The 24,704-nt window shown below is 38.7% G+C and overlaps 1 protein-coding gene across 3 annotated transcripts; it reads right to left on the bottom strand.

Annotated features, from left to right (window-relative positions):
• Nucleotides 1-558: 558 nt before the first annotated feature.
• On the bottom strand, nt 559-24,603 carry kat2b (K(lysine) acetyltransferase 2B). 3 transcript variants are annotated; one of them, XM_067361790.1, is made up of 19 exons: nt 22,180-22,320; nt 20,146-20,340; nt 18,173-18,311; nt 17,719-17,864; nt 16,926-17,012; nt 15,831-16,012; nt 13,988-14,179; nt 13,336-13,433; nt 13,122-13,247; nt 11,597-11,760; nt 11,289-11,497; nt 9,350-9,476; nt 9,134-9,244; nt 8,730-8,873; nt 8,482-8,596; nt 7,746-7,776; nt 7,592-7,655; nt 7,414-7,498; nt 559-2,054 (listed from the first exon to the last, which is right to left on the bottom strand). In XM_067361790.1, the coding sequence occupies exons 2-19, from the start codon at nt 20,170-20,172 to the stop codon at nt 1,858-1,860; spliced, it is 2,244 nt and encodes a 747-aa protein (XP_067217891.1). In that variant the 5' UTR covers nt 20,173-20,340; nt 22,180-22,320; the 3' UTR covers nt 559-1,857. The 3 variants fall into 3 exon arrangements, with proteins under 3 accessions (XP_067217891.1, XP_067217889.1, XP_067217890.1); XM_067361788.1 differs by lacking the exon at nt 20,146-20,340 and having other exon boundaries at nt 22,180-24,603; XM_067361789.1 differs by lacking the exon at nt 20,146-20,340 and having other exon boundaries at nt 11,597-11,736; nt 22,180-24,603.
• Between the last annotated feature and the right edge of the window lie 101 nt (nt 24,604-24,704).

Below are 24,704 nucleotides of genomic sequence, written 5' to 3'. Positions count from 1 at the left end.
TAAAATCTTTACTACACTATAATTTAGACTGCTTCATAGTAGATGTTGCACAGTGTGTGATGTTCAGTATGTCCACTGTAATATCATTAAAATCTAGTTTGATACACACTCCGAACCACTGATTCGAAACTAAAGATTCATAAAGCTTCGAAGCTTCCTGAAGCAGTGTTTTAAAATCACCCATCACTAGATATTGTGGAATAAAGTCGTCATTTTGTTTTTGTGCCACACAAAAAGTATTCTGGTCGCTTCATAACATTAAGGTTGAACCACTGTAGTCGCATGAACTGTAACTTTAAATGTCTTTAGTAGCTTTCTGGGCATTTGAAAGTGTTAATTATGTTCCTGTCAATGGAGGCCTCACTGAGTCATCAGATTTTATCAAAAATATCTTAATTTGTGTTCACTCTTATATACAAGTTGCTCTTTTTACCCCATTTTAACGATGGGTTCCAAACGGGTTAGAATCCATCATGATGGCGCTCATCGATTACTCAGGAAAAAGGTGGAAAAAAACAGGCAGCCGGTCATTAGCACAAATGAACTAATGATAAATAAATAAATGCTGGTATTACTGATTTGAAATGATTTTATTATTTTATTGTCTTGTAGAGATCGTGGAGAGACAAAACACAAGCACAGCTATGTAGGAAACAGGTTTCTTGGATGAGTAAATAAACTTTTTAACTTGGCTTTATAGTATTTGAAACACTGTTATAAGCTACATGGTGATATGCTAGACTAGACCAGCAAATTCAGCACAAATCCAGAAACTCCAGTCTGTTGACTCATTTTCAATAAAAATATACAGACATATGCATTTTCTGCTTAATAACATACCTAAATTGGTCAGCTGACAAAAAATGTCACCCGATTACTAATAAAATAAACATTAACAGGTGTATTAACACAAGAAATGGATGATTGTGATTTTTTTCTTTAACAATTTCTAGATCTAAAAAAGTGCAAGAACAAAAAAAAAAAAAAAGATGTGCAGTTTGTGCAACTTTACTGAAAGAGTCCAAACACAAAAGTAGACATTTCTTTCACATTAGTTGCTCTAAAGATTTAATCATTCTATAAAATATGCTTTAAAAGCAAAAATCTTTAAAAGACATAATATGTCTTTAAAAGCAAAGGTACAAAGACCTTAAAATAGCCTTTCCCCCCCAATTCCCAGAATGTAGTACAAAGCCTATCTCTTCTTAAGTATTTAAAAGTACAAATATTTTAGAAAACAACAATAGTAGGAGTCATTGCACGTGTCATCTTTACATACAGATTCCGTACGTTCTCGTTAGCATATTAAGACTGTTTTTGTCACTGCACAGGGAATGCTCCTCATTACACCATGTCACGTACAAGCTCTGGTAAAGACCGCAAATGTGCGGGTTTCTGATTAGGAATATTCATCATATGAATATTAGTATTTACCACAATTTCTTTAATAATAAATAAGTGCTGTTTGAAGGTATAACATTAGGTAATTAGAGTAATTTTTCTTGGTTGGTACTATATAAAATATACAGTTTTTCATAAAATTGATCTATATAAACAGATTTTCACTATTATATACACACACGCTAGCATGAACACATGCACGCCAAATGCATACAGCCGTACATACCATAAAATTGTTCCGCAATTTTGGCAGAAGGAATTTTTAAGACAAGAAAGAGACTTTTTCCACATATGGTGGTCATGCGGATATTCACACACACCAAACGCCTGCATTTCAAACAACCCTCCTTTTGATGCAAAAACACTGAGGGAGTTATATATGATAAATGTTGAGAAAAAGAGGTAGAGAAAAGGGAGGGGAAGAGGGAAACGGACTGCTTGCACCCCTTAGCTGGATTACATAGCCTCGATGAGGCCCGCCTCTTTGATCTTGGTGTAGAAGAATTTCTCTAGTAGGTTGGCACATTTGTAGTATTCGCTTTCAGGAGGGTTATACTCTCGACAGTTAGTGAAGATCCTCTGCATGTCGGCCATGAACAGCTTCCGCGTGGTGTAATAACGACTTTTCAGGCGCTCGCTCATCGTCTTCAAGTCTACAATGCACAAGAACATTCATTCAGGGATGGGCAGTAAGACCAAAATCATATATCCTGATATGAGTCATTTCAATTCACTATAATGACATGCATATCACAATGTAGTTATTTTTGCTTTAAATAAGGTTTTTATGATTATATCAACATTTTTGAAACCATTTCATGTTCGTGGAATTTCATAAATCTCATCAACTTCAGTATCACAGAAAACTAATACTAGCCTAACTAATAAGTAAAAAACAAGCTTACTGAAGACAAGTAAACAGTGATAAAATAAGAACAAAAAACTAATTACAAGCAAAAGCACAAAAACTACAATAGAAAAAAAAAAGACACACAAATGAAATAGACCTACCTGAAAAGCTTTAAGCATTAGAAATAAGAAATACTACATAAATTGTATAAAGTAATCAAATGTACAACTGCATACACAGCACACTGCACAGTCGTCACTACATTCATTTGTATTAAAGTTACAAAAGTGATTCAGTCAAGATCAGGGAGAAATATTCTTATTTCTTTTGTTGCTTGATTAACATTAATGACACAGACAGCAGCAGGTTTATTAGGCTGCTGTCACTGCCGCACTTATCTAATATACCGTTACTGTCACAGACACGCCAGGCTCCACCTCACCACAGTACCCACGCACCCAATCACCAGCTTATTAATCACCGCCACCTGCACCTCATTCACTCTGCAATCACCAGCACTACAAAACCACCACTCTCACACACACTCACTGTCCGGTCTCGTTTGCACTACGCCATGTACATGCTTACCTTAAGGACTCCCCTTCAACATACTTACCTGCTCCAGCGATCTCCTTCATCTCCTTCGTCTCCCGGTCCCTTCGTGTGCTTACCCATCTGTGTGTGTGAGTGTCTCCAACGTCTCCCTCCATCTCAGCTCAACTCCTGGATCCACAAACCACACAAGGACAGTATTACTTTATATTCATCTCTCAAGAACCTGATAACAGCCATTACCACTCTGTGTTCCACATATTGTTCCAATAAACTCACCTGGATTGCTTTTATCTCTGCCTCCGTGTCTATATCATAACAGAAGACCGGACCATAACAACTAACGGCATGATGACAAACGATCCATTCCAGGAACTCGTGGACGTGCTGCGTCGAGCACTCACACCACAGCCCTCAACATCGTCATCCCACAACACGGCTGTCTCCGCACCCACCAGCACCACTCCTTCACCTGCATTCACCGCCAGTCCCATGGCCAAACCGGCGCCCTACTCTGGATCGGCGGAGGAATGCAGCGGATTTCTTCTCCAATGTGAGCTGGTCCTGGAGATGCAGCCGCACCTCTACACCACAGACACGGCTAAAATAGCGTTCATTATTTCACAACTGCAAGGGAAGGCTCTGCAATGGGCAGATTCGTTGTGGACCCAGAAAGGCCCAGTCGTCCAATCCTATTCGGCGTTCGTCTCCCACTTCCGGGAAGTATTCGGGAAACCTCTGACTGATTCCTCGACTGGTGAGAAACTTTATAATCTAAAGCAAAGAAACCTATCTGTTAACGAATATGCCTTGCAGTTTCGAACGCTAGCCGCCACCAGCGGATGGAACGAGCAAGCCCTCATCACCACGTTCCGTCAGGGGCTGGAACCCTCCGTGCGGCTGCATCTCGCTGCATACGAGGACTCCATGGGATTAGAACGCTTCATCCAACTCGCCATCCGCGTGGGGTCCCGTATGCAGTCGTGCATTCAAGAACACCAGGGCCAGTCATCCACCACTAACCTCCTCCGTCGGTCCGAACCCGTCAGCTCCCCAGAACCAGCCAACGAACCCATGCAAATTGATCACTCTCGTCTCACCCCTAACGAAAGACAAAGAAGGCTGGCCCTGAATCTCTGTCTCTATTGCGGAACAATGGGGCATAATCTCTCCACATGCCCAATCCGTCCTCCTCGACCCGTGGTGAGTGCAATATTTCCCTCCATTCAGAAAATGAAACCACTCACTACAACTGTAACTCTTACTGCTGCTAACATCTCTGTTCCAGTGGTGGCGCTCCTTGATTCAGGGTCAGCCGGAAACTTCATCTCAGGCACCCTCTGTAGACAACTCAACCTTAAGATCTCTCCTTCACCGACGAGCTATCAAATCCACTCCATCACAGGCAAACCCCTAAGCTGCAGACACATCCGTCACTGCGTGGGTCCACTACAACTCAGCATCGGTATCCTGCACACTGAACACATCCATTTGCTGGTTCTGGAGGAATCCACCGCTGACGTGGTTCTAGGGCGCCCGTGGCTGGAACAACACAACCCCAACATCTCCTGGCGCACGGGCGAAGTCCTGAAGTGGGGCGATCACTGCTTCCCAGACTGCTTCCCAGCGCTTCCTGTTCCTAAACCTCCACTCTCCAAGTCTCTTCTCGTGAATGCCACGTCCATCGAGAGCCCTGTTGAGAAGCGCTCGGTGGATGTTCCCCCTGACTACGCCCCCTTCAGCGACGTCTTCTGCCCGCAACGCGCCTCCAAGCTTCCTCCACACCGGCCATGGGACTGCGCCATCGATCTGCTGCCGGGTGAACCAGTGCCCAGGGGACGCATATACCCCCTGTCCATACCGGAGGAGAAGGCCATGGAGGAATACATCAAGGAGGCACTCGAACAAGGTTACATCCGCCCGTCTACTTCCCCTGCTGCTTCAAGCTTCTTCTTCGTGGCAAAGAAGGACGGAGGCTTGAGGCCATGCATCGATTACCGTGCACTCAACAAGATCACCATCAAGTTCCGATACCCACTTCCCCTCGTCCCAGCGGCCCTGGAACATCTCCGCGGTGCCACTGTGTTCACCAAGTTGGACCTCCGCAGCGCGTATAACCTCATCCGGATACGTGAGGGGGACGAGTGGAAGACCGCCTTCGTCACGCCCACTGGACACTACGAGTACCTCGTGATGCCGTATGGCCTGGTCAACGCCCCCTCCGTATTCCAGGATTTCATCCACGAGGTGCTCCGGGAGTTTCTCCATAAGTCCGTTCTGGTTTATATAGATGACATCCTCATCTACTCCCGGAGCTTGGCCGAACATCGCCACCACGTTGCGGAGGTCCTCCAGCGCTTACGGCAGTTCCATCTCTTCCTCAAGGCTGAAAAATGCTCATTCCACCAACCCTCCGTCCAGTTCCTGGGGTACGTGCAGGGCTGCAGGGAGTGTGCCATCTCCAAGAGCCCACGCCATCTTCCCACCGGCAAGCTCTTTCCTCTGCCCGTTCCTGAGAGACCCTGGTCACACCTGGGAGTGGACTTCGTCACCGATCTCCCCGAGTCTGACGGTCACACATGCATCCTGGTGGTGGTGGACCGCTTCTCAAAGTCCTGCCGTCTGATACCCCTGGAGGGTCTACCTACCGCCATGGCCACCGCAGAACTAATGTTTAATCATGTTTTTCGCTATTATGGATTACCTGAAGACATCGTCTCCGACAGAGGACCCCAGTTTGTCTCACACGTCTGGAAAGCCTTCTTCTCCCTCCTGGGTGTGACCGTCAGCCTATCGTCTGGATACCATCCTCAGTCGAACGGGCAGACGGAACGGAAGATCCAGGAGATCGGCCGCTTCCTGCGTACCTTCTGTCACGGCCACCAGAACTCCTGGAACCAGTACCTGGGTTGGGCCGAGTACGCACAAAACTCTCTCCGCCAAGCCTCAACGGGACTAACACCCTTCCAGTGCGTACTCGGCTACCAACCCCCGATGTTCCCCTGGGACGGGGAACCCTCCAACGTTCCGGCAGTCGACTACTGGTTCCGGGAGAGCGAGAGGGTGTGGGACTCAGCTCACCACCAGCTGCAGAGGGCCCTGCGCAGACGCAAGATGGCAGCCGACCTTCGACGCTCCGAGGCTCCTGTCTACCAGCCGGGGCAGAAGGTCTGGCTGTCCACCCGGGACATCAGGATGCGTCTGCCCTGCAAAAAGCTGAGTCCCCGCTTCATTGGCCCGTTCACCATCCTTCGGCAGATCAACCCCGTCACCTATCGTCTCCAACTCCCGGCACAGTATAGTAGAATCCATCCTACATTTCACGTGTCTCTACTTAAACCTCACCACCCTTCTGTTGTTCCCTCCACAGAGCCTGACGTGGCAGCCGCCGAGCCCCCCCTTCCACTTCTCCTAGAAGACGGCACAGCCTACGTGGTCCACGAGATCTTGGATTCCCGGCGCCGTGGTGGTAAACTCGAATACCTCGTGGACTGGGAGGACTATGGTCCCGAGGAACGCTCATGGATTCCCAGGAACGATATCCTTGATCCTCTTCTGTTACAGAACTTCCATACCAACCATCCAGACAGACCTGCCCCGCGACCCAGGGGAAGACCACCACGACGTCGGGGTCCGCGGCCCTCAGGAGCGGGCCGTGGGAGGGGGGGTACTGTCACAGACACGCCAGGCTCCACCTCACCACAGTACCCACGCACCCAATCACCAGCTTATTAATCACCGCCACCTGCACCTCATTCACTCTGCAATCACCAGCACTACAAAACCACCACTCTCACACACACTCACTGTCCGGTCTCGTTTGCACTACGCCATGTACATGCTTACCTTAAGGACTCCCCTTCAACATACTTACCTGCTCCAGCGATCTCCTTCATCTCCTTCGTCTCCCGGTCCCTTCGTGTGCTTACCCATCTGTGTGTGTGAGTGTCTCCAACGTCTCCCTCCATCTCAGCTCAACTCCTGGATCCACAAACCACACAAGGACAGTATTACTTTATATTCATCTCTCAAGAACCTGATAACAGCCATTACCACTCTGTGTTCCACATATTGTTCCAATAAACTCACCTGGATTGCTTTTATCTCTGCCTCCGTGTCTATATCATAACAGTTACATAAGAGCTTTCTTTTTCAACGGTTTATGTTCACTTACGACTTATGAATATGTTTACAAGGATATTCCCGAAAATGGTCATTTTGGCATATAAGTGTGTCTATTTGACCATTCAAGCCCAATAAGGCGGCAAAAAGAACTCGGTTCAGTACTCGCGCACGCATAAAGCTGTTGCTCTTACAGCGTGTGAGTACTGAACTAAGTTCTTTTTCAGGTGTGTGCACTCAGAAACAGTCTCTCAGACAGCCCATGCATATACCGAAATGAGTTTTCTTTTGCTGATTATTGCACTTGAATGGTTTTAAATCACTTGTTTTTAAGCCACAAGGTTTAAAAATGCATTCAAATTATACGTTTTCGTGATGGCGACCACAACCACAACAGAGACAATATTTCAAAATCTCCACCGGTTGACAAATTTCTACCGATCTATCGTGTTTATCGTTATACCAGTACATAAGAGATCTTTGCATACCCATAGGGAAGCGGATGACTTGGTAATAACCAGGTGCCTCGTTCTTCTTTACAGGCTCCATGAAGGGCCATGCATTCTGGTGTGACTGAGGGGTACAATACATATTCCTCATTAGTCCTTTATGTTCTTTCATAAATATTGTTTTTGAAACATGTAAAGCCAAACAGATATACATTACCTTGACCTGCTGTAAGATGTTCTTCAAGGTGCTGTACAACTGGTCAGGATCCTTCAGCTCTTTGCTGTGACACAAAAAAGAAACATCTTTTCAAAACTACACCAAACTAGTTACATAAGATTTATTTAGCTGTGACTAATAGATACACACTCACCTCTTCCCTAAAGGCTTCCACCCCGTCTCACCTGTCCAAAGACAGAAGTAAATTAAAGTTTAAATTAAATATATATAAACATTAATATTCAGAAATATTTAGTCAGTAATATTTACATTAATATTTCAAATAATTGTTGTTCTTTTGAACTTTCTATTCAAAGAATCCTTAATAAATATATCATGGTTTTCACACAAATATTAAGCAGCACAACTGTTTTCAACATTGATAATGATAAGAAATGTTTCTTGAGCAGCAAATCAGCATATTAGAATGATTTCTGAAGGATCATGTGACTGTAATATGCTGAAAATTCAGCTTTTCTAAAATACTTTAAAATAGAAAACATTACAAATTTTAAATTGTAATAATACTGTATTTTTGATAAAATAATCTGCTTTGGTGAGCATAAGAGAACATTACTTTTTCTTAAAAACATTTTAAAAATCTTACAGAAAAAAAATAAATATACTGTATATATATATATATATATATATATATATATATATATATATATATATATATATATATATATATATATATATATATATATATATATATAGTTAAAAAAATTAAAATAACAATATTTATTATAATAAAACCAGTAACATCATATAATCATATAATTTATTATATAATTTACTGTAAAATAAATTACATAAAATATTGTAATATCATTATAAATATATTAATTATAAAAAAAAATCTAAAAATTATATATCAAAGTAAGACATACGGATTCCTGGAATGCTTTCAATTGCAATCTGGCGAACTCCCTCCTTGAAACAGGATAGGCCTGGGTAGACTTTACGAATCTGCGCTTGTTTGCGCTCTATAAGCTTCTTAATGATCTGAGAGAAGGGTGAGAAAGAAATAGAAAAGCCTTTAAGCGATAACAGAATCATGAATATTACCATACTGAGTAACCTCTTTGACACACATCAGATCTCATGCTCACACACACACACACACACACACACACACCTCTTTCTGTTTCTTAATGATGACGGAGAACTCAGTGTAAGGGATGCAGGGGTTCAGTTCACAGCCCATGAGAGTGGCTCCCTCATAGTCCTTAATGTAGCCCACATACTTAGACTTCGGCACTTTAATATCCTTTGAGAATCCCTGACATGAAACAAGAGTAACAAAATAAAGATATGGACATATACTTAAAGCGACCAAAAATGAAATATTTCTCATTGTTATCTTCATGTTATTCCAACCCATCATTGTTTTATTTTTAAAAAATATATAATAAAACACAAATTGAAATGTTAGGCAGAAAATCCATGTTTTTTGTCATTTTTGGAGCTTGTCAGACTTCACCATCCACTTTAGTTGTAATGGAAGAATGAAAAAAACATGGTCAGAACGGTTGCACTAACCTGCTTTTTGAAGTAGCCAATGGCGTATTCATCAGCATAGGTGAGAAAGTTGAGAATTTCATGCTTGATGTGATACTCCTTCAGATGGTTCATCAGGTGAGTCCCATAACCCTTAAACAGCAATTAAATGAATAAAGATCAAGCTAGGAATGAGTGAGGAAGGAGGTATGACAGATAATAATGGAAAAGCATCACAGTATTTATAAGAAAACACACCTTGACTTGTTCATTGGAGGTGACGGCACAGAACACAATCTCAGTGAAGCCCTGAGTCGGAAACATCCGGAAGCAGATTCCCCCAATAACACGGCCATCTTTAATCAGAGAAAGAGTCTTGTGCTTCCTGTTTCAAAGAAGGAAATAGACTGACTCATAACAATGTTATGCCATAACGGGAAGCAATAAGTTAACTTTAACCAAATACGATTTAACCCTAAACCAAAACAAAGTTAACTGTTAAAATTTTAGAAAAGCACCAGTTTATAAGTACCCCAAATAATGTAGTTTTGTATAGCTGTTTGTGAATGTAAAAGGTCTGCAAAGTTCCCGCAAATGTCTACTTTGACCTGCCTTCTGTAGTTGCATCAACTTTGCATTCACTACCAAAGGATGAGTATGCGGACTTGGGCTTGAATTGATATGGTAAAATCGACGCCATCATTACTATTCGCATCACTGCGTATTAAAGGGTAAGTTCAACCAAAAATTAAAATAATGTCATTTATTACTCGTTCTACACCCGTAAGACCTCATTTTCAGAACACAAATTAAGATATTTTTGATCAAATCCAATGGCTTGTTGAGGCCTCTATTGAGAGCAAAGACATTGAAACTCTCAAGATCCATAAAGGTACTAAAAACAGATTTTGAGTTCATGTGAGTTCAGTGGTTCTATCTTAATATTATAAAGTGACAAGAATATTTTTGGTGTGCCAAAAAAACAAAATAACGACTTTTCAACAATATCTATATGTGCCGATTTCAAAACACTGCTTCATGAAGCTTCTGAGCTTTATGAATCTTATGTTTCAAATTGGTGATTCGGATCTCCTATCAAACAGCTAAACTGCTGAAATCATATGACTTTGGCGCTCTGATTCGCTAATTCGATTTGTAAAGCTATGAAGCAGTGTTTTGAAATTAGCCCATATAGATATTGTTGAAAAGTCATCATTTTGTTTTTTTGGCACACAAAAAGTATTCTTGTCGCTTTATAATATTAAGATAGAATCACTGAACTCACATGAACTGTTTCAAATATGTTTTTAGTACCTTTATGGATCTTGAGAGTTTTAATGGCTTTGCTTTCAATGCAGGCCTCACTGAGCCATCAGATTTTATCAACAATATCTTAATTTGTGTTCTGAAGATGAACGAAAATCTCACGGCTGTAGAACGACATAAGGGTGAGTAATAAATTACATTATTTTCATTTTTGGGTGAACTAACCCTTTAAGTGCTAAGTATGCCTCTGAATCTGAAATTCAGATTTTGTAATCGGTGTTTAGTTTCCAGCATACACTACAAGTATGCATACCAAAAATTCCTTGTAAACCTATTGTAGGAGACCCTCAAAACTAAATTAGGAACCTTTAAAATAGCATAATAGGGGTTTAAATACTCCACAACAGACTTGTTACTATGAGCATCAGACAAAGGTCTTTAACTCTTAAATGCATGACTGTTTCACCAGTCATTCTTACACATTCGGGTCTTTATCGACCCGGATCTATATCTAACACGGAAGGATTTCTTCCTGTCGCAATAATATAAAACTCCTCTGCTATTAGAGTAACAATTACAGAAGAATAAAATAAATCATATTTTGTTACCTTTTGGAGCTTGAAAGGGCTCAGTTTGAGCAGATGTTTTATGCCAAAATTTACGTACACTCATACATACCTCGGGTCGTTAGCGACCCTATTACAATTTTTACAAAAAATGAATTCAAAAATAGGCATTCTTTTATAATTTTATGATTTTTTTCTTGTTATATTCTTTATAATGAATTGATCGAGGAATACCAAGAATGTTGATGTCTAACTTTAAAAAATTAATGAGAAGGAGGGTAATGAATGACTTCCCGGGTCACTAAAGACCCAAGGTATGCATTTAAGGGTTAATGCATTAAAACAGGTATAATAGTAAAACATACGGGTCGAATACAAGGCGTGTGATGTATTCTTTAGGCATGCGAGGCAGCTGATGTGAGAAGACGTTCTGCAGGCCAACAAGCCACATGAGGATCTTCTTATTGGGCTTTTGGTTGAGGGAATTTCCAATGACATGGAACTCGATGACGCCGCGCCTCTCTTCTAATCGAGCAGCTTCATCACGCGCAGAATGAGCTGAGAGAAGACTGGTCTGAGAGAAAGAGATACAGTTAAACACTTTCATGGTCCAGTCTCTGCAATTCCAGTTTGAGCACTGCCATATGTCATCAGACACACTCCCTGTGTTTACCTCTGGTCCCAGCATGGCTGTAGGGTCTGTAATGGTGGACATGACTTCATTAATTAATTCCATAGGAATGTCACCAACCACACGAGGTCGTTTGCAGTCCTCGTGAGATAACAGCTCAGAAGGCTTTCGCTTTTCTCCACCTACATGTGTGCACAGGGTCAAATCTATTAAGATATTAAGATCAGTGGTCACTGTGATGCTTTAGTAAAACTCTTCACAGTCCCTCTAATCGGATTCAAAAGGATTTAGCAACTTTAATACATCAACTCTCTGCAGTACATATGTATTTGGAACATGTAGTATAATATCGTATTATATTCTATATTATCATATAAAATATGATGTTATGGTATTTAAATGAATGGATTAAATAGGTAAAAATGTATTTTAAAGTTACTTAATAACATAAAATTAAGAAAAAGACAAATCATAATGTAATGATACAATCATATAGAGTGTTATTATTCTAAGTTATAACTATACAATAAAATGCCTATTAATTTGAGGAGCTGCAGTGGGTTTGTGACTTGATAAACAGCTAATAAATATTCAAAGCATAAAAAATGAATAGATAATTTTAAATAATTAAAATAAAAACCTTACAAAAATGTTATATTTTGTTTGTTTACCTGAATGTCAACATCATCCGAGAACCATGAACTACAAATGAGTTGTTAAATTATTGTAATATTATACTTCAAGTAAAAAAAAAAGTAAAAACTGTAATATTGTGAACTACACTGCAAAAAATGACTGATTTTAATGGTAAAAGACTGTAAAAATGCTATGGTGAAAAACAGTTAATTGGTTTACAGAAAGTTTCTGTACTTTATACAGTGAATAACTGTAATAGATCTAAGGATACACTTAATGTAATTTTACGGTAAAATACCGTTAAACTGTTTTTACCATAATTATAGAACTGTAATTATTACAATATAAACCTTTAAATTATACAGTTTTGAACTCCCTTAAAACCAAAAACCACTACAGCTTTTTTTTTTTTTTTTAACAGTGAAGTTCTGGCAACCACAGCTGATGATTTTTACTGTAAATTTTACAGGGATTTTTTTACAGTGTAGAATTACAATTTAAAATAACTGTTTTTTATTTGAATACATTTTAAAAAGTAATTTATTCCCAAATCTGAATGTAGCATCATTACTCCAGTCTTCAGTGTCACATGATCCTTCAGAAATTATATGCTCAAAAAAACATTTCTTATGATCATCAATATTGAAAACAGTTGTGCTATTAATATTTATGAGGAAACTGTGATGCTTTTTTTCTGTATTCTTTAATGAATTGCAGGTTCAAAAGAAAGGCATTTATTTTAAATAGAATTTTTTTATAACAAAGTAATATTTTTACTGTCACTTGACTTGATCAATTTAATGCATCCTAAAAGTATAATAAAAAAAAATCTTACTGACCCCAAACTTTTGAACAGTAGAGTAGATTTATCATTAAGACTACATAAATGGCAAAGCAATTTTGAATAAAATACTATGAAATAGGTTGATACCTTGATTGGGTTCCAGACCGGATGCTGCTTTCCGGGCTGGGCTTACGCTGCCTCCTCCTGCCAGCTCCACTGGGGCGGGACTACTGCTATAGTACAGGGGGCGGGTCACGGGTGGAGCACTGATAACTGCACCAATCAGAAAAGAGAAACGTTTGTTTACATAGCCATGCCACATATGTGACTGAATAAAGTTAACTCTAACATTGCTAATCACCTGTGGGAATCTGTCCACCTGATAAACCAACCATGAAGTTTTCACTCCAGATGGGCGAATTATGACTATAAACCTCCTCCTCCAGCATAGACAAAAACCTAGGCACAACAAACACACATTCACATACACACAATATCGACCTGTTAAGCCCAAAGTATACTTTGTTTTTTAATGCACACGCCAATGTATGTGTACAGTCGAACGTGTAGCCCTTCAAAGTACACTCCATTTGAACACAGGCGGTAGAGACATGCATTCTAGAAAGTTTCATCTTTGTCTAGTGTCTGTGCTATTTTTCTTCAGAAGTTATGACCGATAAAAATGTCTTTTGCCTTTTGTTGTTGCTGCGTCTCTTTAGTTTAGTTTTCTACTGTGAAACAACGGCCTGGGTCAGTGTTGCCACCTTGTGGAACAACTAATTAGTGCAAAACAAATTCAATGCACATGTGCGACCTGCATGTACAAAGTAAGCAGAGTGGGGGCAGAGCAAGCAGAGCAAATCGGGCGTCGTGCAAACAGCACAAATGTACTATTCTGGTGATGAAATTTGCATCATGCACACTGTACATTGACGTAGTATGTTAGCCTAAAAACCAAAGTGTGCTTTGGGCTTTATTTGTGGTAATGTCTGTCTGTGTGGTTGTGTGCTTACTTGGGGAAATGTGTGAGAATGAGTGTGCGTTTCTCAGGCGGTAGTTTATCTTTCTCCTGTCGGGCCTGTTCTAACAGCTGTTTCCTCATTACAGTGAACACAGAGCGCAGAAAAGTGCGTCCAAAAATCTGTGTGGCCTCATACCGAGGAAGACTGTCACAGAACTGGGGCACGTTACAATAACACAGCCACCTGCAGCAAAAACACACAAGAAGACCAGAAATGTGTATTAAAGTCACCATGAAATCAAAATTTACAAATCTTTTTTAATTCATGTGGCCTCATAATCTTTAAATCAAAAGAACTTCCCCTGCCACTTGCAATGACATGCACTTGCAATTTCTGTTTTCGGCGTGAGGGTGGGACAACTGATTACAGCAATATCAAACCACAAACATCCAACGATCCAATCAATTCCAGATAGATAAAATTAAGTCTGGCTCTACATTTTTTTCTTGTTTGAGAAGCAGTTTCACTTTAATAAATTAATAAATGATTAAGGCCCGGTTTCACAGACAGGGCTTAGCTTAAGCCAGGATTAGGCCTTAGTTAGAATTCTATCCGCTAGAGGTCGCTAGATGCCTATTCAAAACAAAGGCGTAGCTTGAAGACGCCAAGTTTGAGCGCGGAATCTTGGGACATGTGGTCTTTACCTCAACGGACAGTGCAAAAGAATAGGGATAGGACTTGGGAAGAAATCATGTTCATGGAAGCGATTATTAACGTTACTGTAGTATGAAGCAGCAGAGCAGGACTGTGTGTTGTGAGAGCTGAACGAGGCCGCTGGAGCGATTGCGCAACACACGCCGAGAGCAGCGGAGCTTTTATTATGACACAGTCGCCGGCGCCGCTTCCGCTTTTCCGGTCATGAGTATGAGGTAACGCAGCTCTGTTTATCATATTAGATACATTTGTGTGTGTTGAAAATGATGTTATAATGTTACTCTGAGCATTCGCTCGGTGGCTGCGGTGAGACACTTGTTGCACACTTCAGTAAGCTAGATCGATTTTAGAATGTCATATTAAATGCTTGATGGCTTGTGTTGATAAATGGCATGCAATTAATTTTAAAATGTATTGTATGATGGAGAAAATTCTGTATTACTGCTACTAAAAATAAAGCTGCATGTGATTATGCTATGTTAGCTACTTGACAAAATAGTGTTTTTCTCTGAGGCATGGTAAAGCATGGTACTCGCAAAAAATCAAGGAAATTAGATTTAAACAATAAGACTAAACGTGTTGAGCTACAGTATATAACAACAATTAGTTTTCTGTCTATAAATATATCAAAACAGTTGTTCCCTTATCTAAATGTGTAATATATTAAAGCGTCTTTGGCGTTTCCATGGTTTCTACAAAATAAAACCAGAAACCGAGGCAGACCGAGGGTTAACGCGGGTATGACATCATTGACAGGGGACTCCTCACACGTCCCGGAGCCCTGGTTAAAATTGCATTATTCTCACGATTTACAAATAGTTGGAAACATTTGGGATATTTTAAGTACTCAACTGAACAAAATATATAACACTGGCCTAGTGGTTTTTGGATATTTTACTGCAAAAAGTTTACATATTGCACATTTAAGTAGCTTTATAAACGTTCACTAGAAAAAAACATTACTGGTGTGCATCTTAAGACAAAACAATTACACTGACATATTTTAAGATATGTCATGTCAGTGCAAGTTACTTTCAGTTAAAACAGTGCAAACATGCATTTTAGTCTAGGACAAGCTTAAGCCTTGTCTGTGAAACCTAGGGAATAAGGTTTATATATATATTTTAAAGAAAATTAGACCCTCCTCTCTGACCCTGAATTTAAAAAAAATATCAGTCACCTGGTGTAATTGACTTTATAACCAGCTACGTCATCATCAGGTGCTCTTTGCCTTCTTTGTGAGGGCGTCTCTAGCTGCCAGTAGTTTATCTGGTTGAGGAACATCTTTGCGAGCTCCACAATCGTTTGCCTTTCCTTAGAAGGTAGGTGGCTAAACTTGTACTGTACAAAGTTGTTCACACCCTGCAACAAAAACAACAAGAAAAAACATGTGTTACACCAACAGCAAGGATGTCAGGAATGTGTCTAGTGTTATTTGGTATCTCTTTGACTCGTTAATCACATGCAAAGTACACTGCCTACAAATTAACCAAGAAACGTGAGAGCTGTGGTAACCCAGAAAATGTTGTTAAAGCCCTTTTTCAAATTCTTGATTTACTTTTTTACGTCTACTAGAATAGGTTTTCAGGCATGCTTGTTCAAAAAACATTTTTTCACATATTTTACATAGTTGAAGCACTTCCCTTTCCCCTTTCTCCCTCCCTGTCTTTCAGTAACGCTCTGTTTAGTTCCTGTCTCTATAAAGCCCCTCTTTCCAAAAAGCACAATATGCTCTGATTGGTTGGCCAACTGCTTCAAGTGTGCTTTGGAAAAATTACACCCTCTTACCACAACCGTGAGTTTCAACACACTACTAACTTAACTCAACCAGGCCTCGCCCCTTTTTTTGCATATGCCCTGGACATATGAGAATTATTTAAATGAGGAATATTGTAATGTGTGTGCTCCCGGAAGAAAACTCAAGACTACAATCGAGGTATTTCAGGGAGTTCAGAAACGTCGCTTACTGATATAGAGAATCATATCACATCCTTGTTCATGCTCAAACAGCAACATTACACACTAAAGAGGTTCCTCAAAATGTCCTGTTTTTATCAATGGCTGTTTCAGAAGAAAGCTACTGTTGAGCTCTTTGGCGGTTTATCTATGTCTGCAGCTTCACACTTCCTGATGCTGATATTGTTTTTGATATGGTGTTTGAACATGATGGTGAAGAAAAAGTTATTGCTGTAAAAAGTTATTACTGTTTAGTACTATTTAGCAAGGATGCAACCAAATATTTAATACTAGATATTCAATGCAGTTCAAAGCATACCTGTTCAATGCTTGGTTTTTCAAAAGGTGGGCTTTCCAGAGCTTCCACGACTGGCCTTCCCATCTGCAGGATGCATTTCCGTAGCAACTAAGAAAATTAAAAAAAAAAAAAAAAAAAAAAAAAAAAAATATAAATATATATATATATATATATATATATATATATATATATATATAAGTAGGTAAGATGGACAAATAGTAGCAAACAGAATACAGCCAAATGTAAATTTACATTAATATTCAGTACCATTTAAAAGTTTAGGGTCAATAAGATTTTTTTTTTGTTTTTGAAAGTAATTAATACTTTTATTCAGCAACTACAGGAGGCATTAAATTGATTAAAAGTGACAGTAAAGACATTTATAATGTGACATAAGATCATAATATTCTATTTTAAATGAATGCTGTTCTTAATTTCCACAAAAAATATTAAGTAGCATTGATAAGAAATGTTTCTTGAGCACGAAATCAGTATATTAGAATGATTTCTAAAGGATCATGTGACACTGAAGACTAGAGTAATGACCGCTGAATATTTAGCTTTGCAATCACAGGAATAAATGACATTATAAAACATATTAATAGAAAACAATTATTTTAAATTGTAATAATATTTCACAATATTACTGTTCTTTTGTTCAAATAAATGCAGTCTTAGGCTTCTTTCAACTTTTGATAATTATATTCATTGTAATATATAAACAGATAACTGTCACCGTTTCATTTAGTGATCAATATTTTTAATATTTCCAAAACAGCAAAACACCACTGCACAACATGTACATTAGACTCACTTTGAAGAGAGAGAAGTAAACTTGTTTAGTGTCAGGATCCTCCTCTTTATGGACACATGTGTACAAGTACTCCACATCCAGTACGATTCCAAGCAATCTGTTCATCTCCTCCTCTGACACATTCTCCAGGTGTGTCACATGGTCACCTGGCCAGAAACACAAAAGAATGAAAGAAGCCATACAAATGATGTAGCTGAATCATAAAACTGTTAACTATAAGGTATTCATTTTAAATATAAAATAACATACACTTTTAGTTTACTGCAAAATATTCAAATACGTCATTTGTGTAAGCCGTTTGTGTAAAAACATACTATTGCTTAACAACCTATAGCATATAAATCATTTTAGATTTTATAACACTAAACATAAATTTCTATATGGATGACAGAAACGGGATTTTATCTTCCGGAACTCTACTGTTGTGCTCTGTTATTACATAAGCAGTCATTACCAAGGGCGTGGCTGCAGCTTCTGCATGGCTCCATTAGGTTAACAGCAATTGGCTGCTCGGCCCTGGGCGGGGTTGGAGGGGGCGGAGTTGGTGGTGGATTTTGACTCTTCCAGCCATTACACTTACAAGCTCCTTCAGCCTGTGTGAGGACAAAACAGATCAGTCAAAAAACAGACACTAAAATGGCTACATTAGGAATAAGTTCATAATAAACAGTAAAGCTACTACAACATGTACTGAAACACGGCGTTGAAACAATAGAATCTAGTATAGATTTTAAAAAAAACAAAAAAAAACTTGATTTTATTATTTTATGCATAAATCCAAAAACCTTAAAGTCTGTTCTTAAATGCTGGCATCCTTAAAGTCCATAGAGAATTCCTGATTTACAGGTTTTAGGAGTACAAATTTTAATACTCTATTTAGCCTTGCTTAATCTATGATTTTAATGCTTTTTTCTGTGGAGGGCTTAATTAATAATGTTGGAGGTAATGCATTACAAGTAACTCAAGTTATGCAATCAGATTACTTTTTCAAGTAACTAGTAAAGTAATGCATTACTTTTTCAATTTACAACAAAATATCGAAGTTATGTTTTCAAATAAGTAATGCAAGTTACTTTTTGACATTTACTGACTGACAGCTCTCCTGTTGAGAGAAATAAATTGCAGAGGTGTTGTGTGCGCTGTGTGAACATGATGGTTATAGTACTTCTAGTCTAAATGTGTACATGCATTTACTCATTTCACTTGCATTAAACATTCAGTATTCCTCAAAATGAAAAGAAAAAAAAAACTGAGTGAAATGCAGGTTTTATACAAACCTGTAATAATTAACTATATTAAATTACATAAACATACTTTATGTATTTAATCTCACTTTATTAACCAATGTATTTGCTGATGACCTTCAATTATCTCATTCAACCATACTAATAAGCAAAAATTCCTATAGATTAGATTTAGAAATAAGAGTGTTGAACTTCCTTCTCCTGTATCCAATTCATCTTTAATCCAGAATGGCAGCACAGTTGAAAGGTTTATTTGAGCTGTGCTCTCTACTGTACAGATTTAATATGCATTCCTTCAGCCTGAAGCTTGTTCATTTCACTTTTAGTGTGAAAGGGCCTTAACATTTGCCAAAAATACAACTTTTATTAAAAAAATACAAACAAGCAAGCCCTGCCCAGGTGAGAAAAAGTAACAAAAAAGTTATGTAACACATTACATTTCATAAAAGTAACTAAGTAACGCAATTAGTTACTTTTTTAGGGAGTAATGCAACATTGTAATGCATTAATTTTAAAAGTAACTCTTCCCAACACTGTTAATTAATCAAAATTAAATCATCACTCAAGCTTAAAAGGTGACGCCCACTATTGTTGAGTGATATACCGACAACTGTAACCCCGCGTATGGAAATGAAATGGCACATGCTGCTCATGCTTCAAGTCGGCATGAAAAGAAATTCCCTATTGTGACGTATATCCAAATGAAACAGCTTCACGAACAAGAAAAAATGTTGATTTTGTCTATCAGGAATTGATTGGAATGCTGTGGTCTGTTATTGCTGCAATGTCATGCCGAAACACAACACCAGAGAAGAGATGTCATTGCAAGGGGTAGAGGAGTTTATTTAGATTAAAGATTATGAGGGCACATGAATTTTTTTTTTTTTTTTTAATTATGCCCAAGAATAAATAATTTATAATAAATATTGCAATATTCCATAAACAAACAAGAATGGTCCATTTTTATTTCATGGTGATTTTAAATTAAATATCAATGCAAAGAAAATGATGAAAATGAAACGTGAAGGCAAACTAGTACTATAATGAAATACAGACATTTATTAATTTGTTTGAGGAATTAATGAATTTAATGATTTTTATGTTTTATTAACAATTTACGTATTTAACCCTTTCACGCATAGAGGTTACTACAGTGGACAGCTAATAAAAAGCCATTTTATACCTGGGTTTTGATGGCATAGTTGCACATCAACCACTAAAGTGGACTGGACTCTAGTGCATCATCTTATACACTGCCACCAAGTGGCAAGCCTTTGTATGTGGAATTTGTTTTTCTCCAAACCAAGATGGCCGACGGCCAGTCAGAAATGCCAAGTTGCTCCGGAATATCCATCCATTCCTTCTATCCTAGGAGACTCTTGCAGGTAAAACAAAACAAAAAAAATTGTTGTAACATCAAGTAACATCTAATGAGTCATATCATTGTTAAATTTTCCAAGTACTGATTGGGAGGAAATTCTGATTAATCATCAGTCCACTAAATTGGACATCATGCATCACTATCTATATTTCAGCCACAATTCATACTATTACTGTGACTGTTGTTCTTGAAAATACTTAATCTGTAGTAACTATTTTGGCTGCAAATAATTTGCAGTTTTGTCAAAAAATTAAACTGAAGCCAACTAAGATTTCTTAGTGCGTTCCACGCCGTCAGCTGAAACTGGTCCTTGGAGGCTTTTTTCGGCCGATTTGTCGGGCCATTTGATCATTCTGATTGACTGTCCAGCTACTACCACCTGCTGTTACTGAAAGGCATTTCTTCTTACGCAGGCGCAGAACGAACGTGCTACTTGGCCGGGTGTCGAGCGTTGGTTTGGTGTGTCAGGGCAACTTTGGACCCAGACGCTGCCGACGTGAGCCAATCCCGCAGTCTGCTTTCGTCACCACTAGTTTGTTGGCTTTGGCTTGGTGTGTTCGGGGTTTTTTCTTGTAATGAGTTACTTTACTCGTTACATCAAAAAAGTAATCTGATTACATTATGCACATTGCTTGTAATGCGTTATTGCAACACTGCTCCAGATGACATTTGAAAACACCTGGTCACTAGTTTTTCCACAATAGATCAATGCAGTCTGAGAGAGGAGAGCTAAATTTGTCCATTTTGAATATAATCAGAATTATCAGCTAATAAGGGTAAATGAACATACTCTGGTAGACTGGAGGTTGTGTGAGCATTATCTAAATGGTCTGAGTTGGGCTTCCAGAGAGTTGTATCTTCACCGGTTACAGAGATCTTTGATGGAATCACGTCCTCATGTTCTGATATCAAACACACGTGACATTTAACTTGTATGTCTGCTGGTCGAACGGGAACAAACTCAGTTGCATTTGCAATAATCGAAGCTGTATTGTACATATTTTATAGTATTAATTATATTAACTGGTTTGTTAAATACACAAAGTTACTGAGCTATTGTTGTTTTATGTTTAATACAGCATCTTTTCAGTTAAAAACAAACGCACATGCTGAAAATCTCCTTTTAAAATGTGTAAAAAAAAAATTGCTGAGAGCAATAAAAACACATAGGAAAAAACAAATCCTGACTGTGGTTGTCATAAATCATGCATGATAGGGTATTTCAAAACGTTTGAATAATTTGGCCCTCCATATGCTTCTTGTGCATGATCTGACAACAATGAGCAGACGACGCCCCCCAGCAACAGACCCCGCCCCCGGCAACAGACCACGCCCCTTCAGCAGCTGTCATCCTGTCAAAACAAAGACGCCGCTTTCGCCTCTTGAGTAATCAACTTCAGATTGTCTCTCCTGTTCTAGCAAAACTCTCACACCAAAGCGCCATGAGACTTCAGTTTGACTTGACAAAATACAATAAAAAACGACGTTTACAGTTAAAAGAAAAAACACATTGACAACCCGCCAAGAGCACCCAATGTTCACGTCATATTACCCACTATGGGCTAACACAGCGGTATTATCTCTGCAGATCACGGAAATGATCAGTCCATTGATATATGTTTTTGTTGTGCATTAACTTAAGGTATTAGCTCGCGAAAACACACATTCGCAGGTTAAAAGAATGGAGGACAAAGAGATGGCTTTTTGTGCTGTGCTTGCAAATTCAAGAGTGGGTAAAGTAAGGTAACAGCTAGTTTCAGCTATCAGATAAACAAATAAAAGCGAGTCTTTTCTTTGCACTGTAGACGTAAACAATGTTTTTACGCTCTAACGTACCTTGCATGAGGAGTAAACGCCGAGTTTCTCCAGTTTCTTCGGACGCGGGGAGGAGCGGAGCTGCGCCTTCTTGACGGCAATACGTGCAGAACCGACAGCAGCGCTCGAACACTCGGTTCCACCGACTCCTGGTGCAGCCGGAGCCGAACCCGCCGCGCCCACCGCCGGGGAGCCTTGAGGAATCCCGGTGCTTTCCGACATCGAGCCTGGTACCGCGCTCAGACTCGAATCCTCGAAGTCCGCCCGCTTTTATTCGCTCTCTCTACCCCTCAACAGCGGGATCAGACATGGCGTTCATCCCTGCTTTTTATGACATTGTAAATCCGCTTCGTCTCCGCTAGGGGAGGCACAAAATGAATCCCGTTATGATTCGGAGAGGGATACAAATATGTCATGATTCTGAACGAACCGTTCAAGGTCAAATACATTAAAAGGGTTGGACATGATTTGTAGAGACATTATTGCTCCAAAAAATGACGAGCTAGAAACATACTTTTCAATAACCCTGCTAAAAGTAGTCTCCCTCCTAAAAGCCACCAAAACCGCTTTAAACTCAGCCAACAGACAAGCCTGACCAGTTTCGGCTGGTTTTAGGATATTTATAAAAAGTTAAAAATAAATAAATAAAAAGCCATAAACTATGCTTGTGATACAATAATGGCCTAGTAGTAATGTCATCTTTTTAGTAAACATACTTTAGACCTGCCCATCCCTCTATAACCTTTATGAAAAGGATTTAAATAAAGTTAAAGGCAAAAAGAAGACCAACTTTGTTAAAGGGCAGATGAATGCTTAGGGACTTATTAACTATTAAAAATTGTTTTTTGGTAATTGAAATTTATTTATATATATTTTATAATTTATATTTATAATTATATATATAAAAATGTGTGTGTGTGTGTGTAACGGAGGCCAGCTAGTGTTACATATATAGATTTTAGATGGAAAATAATTCATTTAGAAATGTAAAAGCTATATAGAAATATTTTTAAAAATACAAAATTACTAAAAAATTTAATTTGAAGACTAAAAAAAAAAAAATTTAACTAATTTGAAATATGAATAAATACTATAATAGAAGATAGATCAAACTAAAATAACACTGGGACTTAAATACAGATGATCACCTATTCTCAAAAATGCACTAAAACACAGGTGATCAAGAAAACAGTAAAAGAAACACTTTGTAAAATGAAGCTTATCCGCAATCAGTCATAGAATAAAATCAGCAATCAGTTCTTTATGAGCAAACAAATAAGTGTTGTGATTCAAGGTATACAATTTACTTATTATGCGTCATTATCACAAACAAATGCGATTACAGAAGAATCTGCACTGGGATGGGGATTTCCACTCAGTGATAAGACAAGAAGTTAATTTGGCCCTCTGAACACACAACATTATCAATACCATTTATAAGAAATTTATTTGATACATTAACAGTAATATTAAGGTAACTGCATTTTTAGTCTCAAAGGGGAAAAGCTTAAAAAAAAAAAAAAAAAAGACAAAAATTTAATGTAGCAGCGAATTTATGTGGTACCAGTATCCTGAAGGGTAGAATATTGAGAGTATGTTAAAAGTGGATGTGTTGTCTGATACTGGGAAGAAAAGCAGAGGAAGAACCATCATAATCTGTTCATGTGGACACTGTTAGTGAACGTTTTTGCTTTCTCATGAAAATTACAAAACAGACCACTAAAGAAAAGCTTTTTTTTTTTTTTTTTTGTTAATAACACTACATACATTTTTATAAGACCACCATTGATTATAATTTAACCATTTTGTGAAAAAGAAACATAACTCCAACCCCCTATCAAAGCAATTCCTGGTTACTGTACAATTGTTTTTTTTTTGTTTGTTTTTTTTTCTTTAATGATTATCTAACTCCCTATCAAGCATTAGTCCTGCAACAGTAAATGGAAAAGACGAATACATTGCAACACCCTATTTACAGTAAATTATTTATATATATTTATATCACTCTGGCTGTTCTTGCAAGAGATAATATCAAGACCAAAAATTAGTGCAAGGCATGAAGTAAGAAACACCTGGGTGAGTTAGAACCAGAAGAGTGTGAGTGTGACTGGTGCATGTTTGTGAAGGGGAAGTTACTTTTGTATGTAGACAGGGATTTTTTTTTTACTAATTGAATATCACATCCTTGTGTAAGCCTTTCATGCTGAGTGAAAGCGCAGCCAGATATTCACTCAGTTATAGGATGGTGCCAATAATGCTGAAAAAAATAAAATAAAAAGTGAAGGCTTGCTAACTGGTGAGAGAATAACAGGGGGGCAGGATCTTGGCTGTGTGTGTGTGTGTGTGTGTGTGTGTGTGTGTGTGTGTGTGTGTGGTTAAGAAGGAGGTGGGCTTTTTGTTAGCGGCGCAGCCTCAGGAAGTGGGCAGTCTGCCACTGAACAGAGCCGCTGGGACATCCAGAATCAGAGCGAGAGGGAACGAGCAGGGAAACGAGGCGGGGTGGAGCAAAGGGGCCGGGTAATTTGTCACGTCCTCTCTCACCATGT

This window comes from Chanodichthys erythropterus, chromosome 15 (genome assembly GCF_024489055.1).
Source record: "Chanodichthys erythropterus isolate Z2021 chromosome 15, ASM2448905v1, whole genome shotgun sequence".
Taxonomy (NCBI): domain Eukaryota; kingdom Metazoa; phylum Chordata; class Actinopteri; order Cypriniformes; family Xenocyprididae; genus Chanodichthys; species Chanodichthys erythropterus.
This window is presented reverse-complemented; position numbering and strand designations above follow the sequence as displayed.

Bases quoted from the DNA above. Each gene is read 5' to 3' on its own strand.
- kat2b (XM_067361788.1), bottom strand. From the start codon at position 22,380: ATGTCGGAAAGCACCGGGATTCCTCAAGGCTCCCCGGCGGTGGGCGCG. The intron at 18,312-22,179 runs GTACGTTAGAGC...GTCCTCACACAG, and splicing joins GCGTTTACTCCTCATGCAAG to GCTGAAGGAGCTTGTAAGTG. The intron at 14,180-15,830 runs GTGACTGATATT...TTTTTGCTGCAG, and splicing joins TATAAAGTCAATTACACCAG to GTGGCTGTGTTATTGTAACG.